Source organism: Actinia tenebrosa, unplaced genomic scaffold (genome assembly GCF_029948245.1).
Source record: "Actinia tenebrosa isolate PJP-AT-01 unplaced genomic scaffold, QUT_ActTen_1.0 PGA_scaffold4__44_contigs__length_22323623, whole genome shotgun sequence".
Taxonomy (NCBI): domain Eukaryota; kingdom Metazoa; phylum Cnidaria; class Anthozoa; order Actiniaria; family Actiniidae; genus Actinia; species Actinia tenebrosa.
In genome coordinates this window covers 13,559,419-13,569,572 of record NW_028292581.1, presented here as the reverse complement: position 1 = coordinate 13,569,572, position 10,154 = coordinate 13,559,419, and the positions used below count along the sequence as shown (strand labels likewise).

General features: G+C 36.1%; 1 protein-coding gene across 1 annotated transcript; it reads right to left on the bottom strand.

Moving 5' to 3' along the window:
• Window positions 1-6,627: 6,627 nt before the first annotated feature.
• Window positions 6,628-7,572, bottom strand: LOC148907144 (somatostatin receptor type 1-like). The gene has a single exon (XM_089036803.1). The coding sequence runs from the start codon at window positions 7,570-7,572 to the stop codon at window positions 6,628-6,630; it is 945 nt and encodes a 314-aa protein (XP_088892929.1).
• Window positions 7,573-10,154: the final 2,582 nt, after the last annotated feature.

The window sequence follows — 10,154 nt, the reverse complement described above, 5'->3', positions numbered from 1 at the left end:
TTTACATAAAAACTACGATAAATCACATGATAAATGAAGGGTTTCCTCCAGGCGTTCCCCGTTGAAAAGCGATAGACTGGAACGGGGTGTTACTTCCGGGAATGGGAAGGTCGCGCTTGACTCAAACAAACGGGATGTATGGTGACAAAATCGTTTTAGAAACAGGATTCTGTAGAGACTATATGATGTAAATAAACTAACAAAACGCGACACTTGTTATATTTTTTTCTTCTTTTTTCCCGTACATATTCTTTCTTGTGTATGTGTGTTAATCTTTATCTTTTCTTCTAGGCTTCTCTTTCTTCTTCTCTGTCTTCTATTCGTCCTCCCAGTTTTAATGTATATTTTATTTCGTACCTTTACTTTGATTTTGCCGGCTTTTGTTTCTTGTTTTTCTTTCTGTTTTTTTTTTTTTTTTTTTTTTTTTTTTTTTTTTTTTTTTTTTTTTTTTTTTTTTTTTTTTTTTTTTGTTTTTTTCACTTCTGTTTTATCTTTCATGCCTTCTTTCTCCACCTGTTTATTCCATGACATCATTATCTTTATCTGCGCTTTCCTTTCAAATCACGATCAAAAACCTGCAGATTTGTTTTGATGATGCCGGAGACACAACTTGAATAGTAATAACTGTGGTGACGGACTTTGATCAATAATACCATCCATACAGTCTTCGATTAATGAATTGTTCATTATAGAATCAATAATAAGAAAATAATAATAAGTCGCCCGCTTGTCAGATCACATGAAAAACAAATAGCATATTTCATACATGTACATGTTTCGCTGCATTACAAAATTGATGTCATCCTTAATTTACATTTTGTTATGGCAACTATACATCGTTTATTCTATCCTGTTTTCTGTTGTTCTTGTCTACAATATAGCAAGAAACTCGCTCGTTATTTACATCACCATCAATGAACGAGTAATGAAAACATCCACAAACTATCTGTTGTTAAACTTGACTGTAGCAGATCTTTTACTTGGTGTTTTTATTTATTTATTTATTTATTTATTTTCCCCTCCTCAAATCATATTCCTGCCACTGATATACTTGATATGTTTGGGATATTTAAATGAAGAACATCATTTACTAACATTTAAAACTACATAAGAGAAAATGAACTTGCGCCCCATCATAAGCACTCTTTGATGCTATTTTCTTAGAATCTTTGACGCTATTTTTAAAACCATTCATCTTGACTGTCGTTACGTTTTCTACGCGCGCATTCTACCCTGTCCATGTTTTCTTGTGTGTGTGTGTGTGTTCTTTTTTAACTCTGAAAAGAGAGAGAGAGAGAGAGAGAGAGAGAGAGAGAGAGAGAGAGAGAGAGAGAGAGAGAGAGAGAGAGAGAGCAAACAGCGTTGAGCGCGCAGATGTACTTGTGCAGGAAAACACTGAAACGATGGCAAATGTGATTCTAAAAATAGCATCAAATGGGGTGCCTAGTATAGTTACAAGCATGAACACCATAGATTCTTTCTCTTTGTTCATTTTCCCTTGGCCTTCACTGATTAAAAAATCTAAGCAGGGAACATGTTCAATACGTTAACTTTCTCCATGGCCGTATAGCTTGATTGAGAAAGAGACGGTCCAGGGGTACCACAGCAGTCTACCACATTACTGTGATTGCGGCTTCATTATTATAATGATCAATCTTTATTCAGGAATGATGCCTAAGTCACAAGCGTGTTTTACATTAGAGTCCTGTAAAAGTATAGGCTATCAGCCTTCAGCAAGGTGAGTTTTGAAGCAAATTGTTGAGTCAAACATTTCATTGTTATATCTTCATCCTAACTCCCATACTTTCGCTTATAAACCATACACAATAATTTTGTTTGGGCTGCCTGTGCTTCAGGGTTATCTCTTGAATCTCCGATACCCCCTTCCTCTACGAAAATCAACATTTTAATCTCAATTGGTTGTCAAACCCTTCAACAAGAGGCTGTTTCAATTATTGCTAAGGAAAAAGAACAATCATGATCAATATCTTCTAATATTTACAAAAAATAGACATTGATCGGTCTTAATAACTTGAAAACCAATATTTGCAGAAGCATAACTTATTAATTAATCTCTAGCTACAATATTAATCCAATGAAAAAGGATTTAATTAAAGTGAAAGTATATTAATGTTTTACCCAACATATGAAATAAAAACAATAATCTTACTCATATGAACTTATAAACCTGTCTTGACGGTCGCCAGGTGGAGTGTAATAGTGCAATGAGAACAACACAGCAACAGGGAAGACATCCTGATTACTAAAGAAAGCAGTTCATATCTCGAAAAGCATTCAAGCCCTCGTACTTTTCGATCCCTTACATCCTAAAAAAGGCCATAATGCCAGATACAGAAGAAGTTATATTTGTCGTTCTGTTTTCTGTTGTTCTTGTCTTCAATATAGCAGGAAACTCCCTCGTTATTTACATCATCACCAATGAACGAGGAATGAAAACATCCACAAACTATCTGTTGTTAAACTTGGCTGTAGCAGATCTTTTATTTGGCATTTTTTTTGCTCCTGAATACATATTCCTGCCTTTCTTTCGTCATTCCGTGCCAGATGGAATTCTTGGTGAGTGGTGGTGTAAACTACTTTTAGAAAGTAGCATCGCTTGGATGGCCTCCAAAGCTTCTATTTTCACCATGATTTGTTTATCAGTTGAACGATACTTTGCTGTTTGTCGTCCTCACACCTTCAGTCAGCGTTTCTCGCCAAAGATCGTCAAAGTACTCGTTATAGTGTCCTGGATATATGCTGTTGTTGTAATGTCAACAATTTTTGTTCATACTTACTTGAGCAAAAATTGTTTATACTGCTCCGTTAGCGTTTTGCTAGAAATAACTTGTTCCTTGTCTCTGATGATATTTTTTACTGTGAAAATATTCCTTTCCCTGTGGTGCAAGCAGACAGTCGAACCTACAGGAGAACGAGAGATCACCGAGAGAAAGAAGAAAAAGAAAGTCACTTATTGCGTTCTTGCTGTAGTTGTCACTTATGTGGTGTGCTGGATTCCCATAAGTATTAACTACTTACTACTTAGATTATCAGCCAGTTCTGACATAACCCTAACAATATTAATATTGGTTGCTTCTCTTAACGCTGCTCTGGACCCGTATCTGTTTAGTTTTCAAAGTTCGAAATTTAAGGCTTTGGTGAAAAAGGTTCTATGCTGTAGAAAAGAGTCCTCGCAATAAGGCAAGGCAAGGCAAGGCAAGGCAAGGCAAGGCAAGGCAAGGCAAGGCAAGGCAAGGCAAGGCATTAACTTTTGCACTGTGTTTTCTGTATTTTCTACATTTAAGGCGAACGTCACAATATAAACTCAAATGCCAAACTTTTCCTTCAGCCATCGTTTTGTTGGAAGAACTGAAAATTCTTAGCTCTGGAAAAAAATGATTATTTTCGTCCGATGCAAGCAGACAGCTATATTTGTTTACTTAATGCTGCACTGAATCCTTTTTCGCAGAGCCGTTAAAGAACTAAAAGGCGGTATGAAAATGTTGAAGAAATCAATGTATTTGTCGATGCACAAAACTGTTCCAATTGTGCTCCTTTTTTTCAAAGTTTGCAAAGTTTAATCTGGACATGTTCGGCTGTCCTACAACCATTGATTAAGTTGGTTAAAATCGTATCTAAGCGATTAGAACACAGCATGGCTATACAAATCAACATGGCTATACAAATCATCAGCTGTCTGGTCCTCGACCTATAACATGCGGAGTTCCTCACGGATCAATACTTGGTCCTCTGCTCTTTTTAATATACATAAGTGATTTACCGAATTGTCTTACACAAGGTATAACTAGAATGATGACACAAATATTAGCTATGCAGCCTAAACAATGAGTAATCTTGAAACTCAAATTAATTTAGAACTTCAAAGTTTTAACATTTGGCTTAGAGCTAATAAATGAAGCTTAAATATTTCTAAAACCGAATTCATGATTATTGGCTCACGCCAAAAGCTACAAAATCAGATAGTACCATCACCTTACAAGTAGATAATGAACAAATAAAAAAGGTTGAAAATACTAAGTCTCTTGGGGTGTACATAGACGACACCTTGTCATCCATATTTGTGAAATCTCAAAAAAGATTTCCTCGGGAATTGGTGCACTGAAGCGAGTCAAAACGTTTATTAGTCAACACACTGCAATAACAATATACAAGGCTTTAATTGAGCCACACTTTGATTATTGTAGTTCTGTTTGGGATGGACTATCTCAGCAATTTAGTGATAATTTGCAAAAACTACAAAATCGTGCAGTCAGAGCTATCACTTGCTCGGGCTATGATACTAGTTCAGAATTATTGCTCAAAAGACTCGAATTAGATAAATAACATATTAGTAGAAGCTGTCATGATGTACAAGTCTCTGAAAGGTCTCACGCCCAGCTACTTACGAGATTTGTTCACCATGAAAAATACTCCTTATCAATTTAGAGAATCCGACAACAAGGTTAATGTTCCTAACCCTAGAACTGACTACTGTAAGCGTAGCTTCAGCTACAGTGGCTCTGTGTTATGGAATGGATTGTCAGTTGACTTGAGAAAGTCAAAGTCTCTCAATCATTTTAAAAAAGGACTTGACAAATTTTATTCGTTATCAGACTCCCACACGGCAAACATGTAAACAAGTTTTAATTTTAACTTATTTGTATTAAGAATGTAACTGATGTTTTTACCGTCTATAAATAAAGTTTTCTGTCTGTCTGTCTGCCTGTCATAGTCAGTGGTAAAAATTACAATAGCGTGGCCAGCACTGATTTCCAGCGTAAAACTAATGTTTGACTAATGATTGAACGCCATTGTGTGCGCTCGATCTAGAAACAGATATCAAGAACCTGAGACACCGTGTTAAAGATCATTAGTTACATTAGCGCTTAATTTCCGTGCGTTAAACAAAGAATGCCTCATTCCATGGGAAATGAGTTATCACGTATTGCAAGAGACCATGATCTCTTGGTATTGTTAATAAACACGCCATATAAAGGGCTTCATTGCACAATAACATTATGTTACTAACATTGAAAACTATATTTTTATTTGCATTTCTACGGCTAGTTTCATTGTAATAAATTTATGGATGAGTGTTTCATGAGTGCCATGGCAAAAATCTCTAGATTTTGAGATTTTTCAACTAATGTTTTAACAGATGTTTCGGGGCCGGGTATGGGACAATGGGATCGATTATTTTTCTGTCGTTTAGTTCAAACCCCACCATAGCCAGATAATTAAGATTGTCGATTTTTAAAAGCACTTGAATTTTGCATTGTTATTTACTCATATCCATTTTGCTCATATTCAACCTTCAAAGCACCATGAACTGAGAAGCGTGAAAAACACCATTTCAAAACGCATGATTAATGAGCCTTTGAACCAATAGGCACCTTGCCAAAATGGTGACCGGAAATTGAAATGCTTTAAATTAAAAAAAAAAAAAAAAAAAAAAAACACTAGAAAGAGCGAAAGAGCACCTTTGCTTTAGTGACCCTACAAAGATTCATTATTATGTCAATTGTTTTATCGGCCAAGAAAACTTAAGTTGAAAATTGGTAAATTTACAGACATTTGTATAATTATGTCTGAGGGTATACGCTTCCAGTGCTGGTGATGGTTGTTCTCTCAGTATGATTTCAACTCAACCGAATTCGCGGCCGCCATTTTGGCAAATGGTCTATTCTTGGTTTGCAATCAATCCCAAGAGAGCACAATAACTAAAGGGATGTCCGCCATGTTGGAAGATATAACAAAAGACGAAACCAGGAGAGCAAGCGATAGATGGAACACACCCACCCATCCCAAAGATCTGTGTTCGATGATCACATCACGCTAACGACTCTCCGTGTTGCCCCTGGCTTCAGCAGAGGGTTGCCCCCATATCTTAAATCAACGATAATGACGGCAAGTACTATTTTATTTATTTAGCCACAAGTAAATAAAGAAACCTGACCAGTCTTTCTAAATGGTGGCTATACAGCCCTGAAACGTGAATCATCTTTGCAAATCGATAATAAAAGCTTGCTCTTTTTCAATCTTAGGGATGGAAGCCTTACGTCTAGTTAGACTAGCCCTCCCTCGGCCGGGCTCGTTGTCGTATGTGAGCAGAGTCGGTTGTTTGATGGCAGTTCTCTCCTGTGCTTCGAGGAATTTTCTTCGAGTTCGCCTGATTTCCTCCTTCAACAAAAAAGTCAACATTCCTTTTCGATCACGTACAGTTCAATCTTAGAAAATATTCTTCTCATGAAATTGCACTTGGTAAAATTGTACCATAAAGTTTCACGACATGTTACGAATGTGAACAAGTTTCCAAGTTTCAGTGCAACGTTGCTCGAAATCAGTGTGTCTCAGTGACATTCTCACCATGCAAAAAAAAGAAGAAGAAGAAAAAAACAAAACAAGGAAAACAAAATGCTAGTCGGAAAGTTATAAAATTCCTTGATTTATCATACAAGTAATTGCCACACGTGACATCCCTCAAAAACTCTGCCGTAAAACAAGTTAGCATCAGTGTGAGTTTGTAGTTTGTATCACGTGATCCATCCTTTTCCCACCGTTTTTTTTTTGTTGTTGTTGTTGTTTTGTTTTTTTTTTGTTTTTTTTTTTTGTTTTTTTTTTTCTTTTTCAAGGCGGTATATTCTGATTCGTGTTATCGTGATATTCACTGGGATTTGGAATTGTACGTACGCTCGAGCTGCAAAAGATCTTTCTCTTGAAGAAATTTTTAAAGCTAGAAAAATGGTACAACAGCGGGTTCAGGGCTGCATTTACATTCATCATCAGTATCGATGCTCTATAATTAAATGCAAAATTTATATGAAGTTCATAGGAGAATACACGTAGTAAATAAACAATGTAACTAGGAACCCAACAGAACAGAAAAACAACAACTACAGCAAGAACACACAATGTAATTCTCTTTTTCTTCTTCCTCTCGGTTATCTCTCGCTGTCCCGTAGGCTCAACTGTCTGCTTGAACCAGAGGGAAATGCAAATTCTTATCGAGAAAAAAGCCAACAATAAAACCGAAAGACATATTTCTGTGCCAACAAATATGCCGTGCAACTGGTTTGTTAGCAACGAATGCTTGCAAACTACTTTGTTGGAAACATCGCGCTTTTCTAAAATTATAGTCGGTAAAGACCACAAAAAAGAGTAAACCCAGCATATCATAATCAAGATTTTGATATTTCGTAGAGAAAATCGTTGACGGAAGGAGTGAGGACGGCAAACAGCAAAGTATCGTTCCACTGATAAAGTCAAGATGGTGAAGAGAGATGCGTCGGCGGCTATCCAAGAAATGTTACTAGACAAAACTAGTTTACACAACCAGTCACCAAGAGCTCCATCTGGAATGGATACTCGATCCAAGAAAGGCAGGAATATGAATTCAGGAGCAAGAAAAAGACCAAATAAAAGGTCTGCTACAACCAAGTTGAACAGCAGATAGTTTGTGGATGTTTTCATTCCTCGTTCATTCCTGATGATGTAAATAACGAGGGAGTTTCCTACTATAGTGAAGACAAGAACAACAGAAAACAGAACGGAATAAACAATATCTTGATTCATTTTTCACGTCGATTTGAGTCCAAAATACGCTTTAGTTTTGGATCAGCTTTAAGGTGTTGAGATTCGCACTTAAAAATTAATCATTGCAGCAAACGATGCCGATTTGTTTCAGCGAATCAAATTATGCACAAAATGTTATATCTTACAGTGAAATGATTGGATGAAAAGTTATATAAACCTATTAGCTAGCAAATAACTTGATTCATTCAAGTAAATAATACTTACCTGCTAGCAGAGCCCCTCTCGTGGAACGTTCTTGGCAGAGAAAACATTTCTGCCAAGAATCGCCAACCAGGGATTCTCTGCTAGCAGGGAAAGTAATTACACCACCAGCTGCCAATGATTTTCACGCTGCTTTCACAGATCGCAATTGAAATCATTGGCGCCTTTTAAATCGTGAATTTTAATAGTCTAATTTCTTACAAAAACATCTAATCATTTTCAAATTTTACACTAAGCTAGAGTACTCGCAAAAAGAAAAAAATGTCTTCACTTTAGTTTTATTACCAGTTAATTTTTGTCGGCAAAATGACGTCACCAATTTAGTGAATTAAAGTCGAAACTGAGAAATATATGGCAAGTGAATTCAGAATAAACGCGTTTGAAAGGCTCATTAAGATACTTGCAAAACCGAAGAGCCGCATTAACGTTTGAAGCTGAAAGATATTTTTTTCTTTAAAAAAAAAAAAAAAATAGGCGTAACCTGTTAAAGGGCCACTTGGACGAAAATCGCTCCAAAATTAAAACTCTTTCATTCGAGCTGGAACTTTGCTGAAATAATCTAGAATACAGTAAGAACCTCTCACTGAAATATCTTTCTAATATTCGAAAGGGAAGGGCCAAAATTTTACGATTTATTTTCGTCCGCCATTAATTTCTTTGAATCACAGAATTCGACTCAAGAAGACTGGCACGAGTACTTATGACGTCATTTACTCAACCCAAACCAAAACATTGGTGGGTAATGTATGTGCCATGTTCGTAAAACTCGGTTTATTTGGTTTATTCAGAAAATATATAATGTTTCATTCGGTTTCCTAACTACTATATGACCAAATAATGTCTAGGCGCTGAAATTTTTCAGTTTCAATAATACTGACGATCATAATTCGAAAATTTCAATACATCTCGGCACGCCAAGAATCACAACAAAGTAGGACGCATGGACGAGATTCTAGCGGTTCCATCGCGCGAAGTGACTGAGATATTCGGGATTTATTCGAATCATTTTAAGGATAACAATTTTTCAAGGCATATTTACATACGAGGGCAAAGAGCAACCCCACAATTTGTGTCCGCGAGACATCCGAAACAAAGAAAGAAAAATCTACGAGCTGAGTGACAGACGCCGCTGTCGCGCGAGTAATAAATAAGAAACCTTTGACATGTTCTATTACAAAGATGATATTAGATAATCGTATGTTTGTACCTATTCAATGCATAATAAACATTTTGAAGCAAATAATAACCGTTCTGTAGTAAATCAGCTAGGAGAATTACGAGCTCACATTCTAAATTATTCGGCACGTAGATCTAAGTATATTGTCACAAATCTTTATATCACAACGCAGAATTCAAAAGGCAATCGGTTGTTTTCATAACATCAATCACTATTAGATTACATTGAAACTTCAAATTTAAGATCTTTATATCATGGACAGTACGTAGCAAATACAAATAATGAAATGAACGTAAGGAATTTTTATGAAAACCTCTTCCCAAGCATTGCTTCTTCTTCTAGTTCGGCTTCATCTTCATACATTATAACTTATGGTTCTAACTCTTCAGGATTGACAAAGCGAGCGTCCAAAGGAGTTTCCATCATATTTGAAGAGGTATCAAAGGTTTTAAAAAAGTCTGTTTAGAGATTCTTTTCACGATAACGCGTTTAAAACATCAAATAAACTTCAGGTAATCTAACAAGAAATGTATAGTCAAAACGACGCTAACATGACGGTGTTGAGTAAATGACGTCACAGCGTAAAACTGCTGTACATAATGACTCGTTGGCCGTGACACAAAGAAATTAATGGCGGACGAAAATAAATCGTAAAATTTTGGCCCTTCCCTTTCGAATATTAGAAAGATATTTCAGTGAGAGGTTCTTAATGTGTTCAAGATTATTTCAGCAAAGTTCCAGCTCGAATGAAAGAGTTTTAATTTTGGAACGATTTTCGTCCAAGTGGCCCTTTAATTGATAATTGAAACCTAGAGATTATAGTAAATGTAGGCAATTAAACTGAGAAAAGGTGACCAATTAAACTAAAAGAAAATTAAAAATATCTTATTTAGATTTAGATGTTTTAGACTTGGAAGTTGTTGATTTTTCCATACGATTGGCCAAATAAACTAGCTTGCCTGAATTACTTTTAATTCTCTCTTTTAAGTTATTTGAAGGAGGAGGTCTATTAAGTATACTGTATTCTCGCCTTCGGAAGTTTATCATGCACGTCTTATACAAAACATTTCACACGGCAACTCGCACATGCCTGTTAGAAATAATTGCCTTTGTCCTGTCTATTGTTTTCCAGGAGTTGCGATGCATCAATGATTTTCTTCTGATATCCGCACACAATGCAAGA

Excerpts from the sequence above, each read along its gene's own strand:
- LOC148907144 (XM_089036803.1), bottom strand. The coding sequence starts at position 7,572 with ATGAATCAAGATATTGTTTATTCCGTTCTGTTTTCTGTTGTTCTTGTC.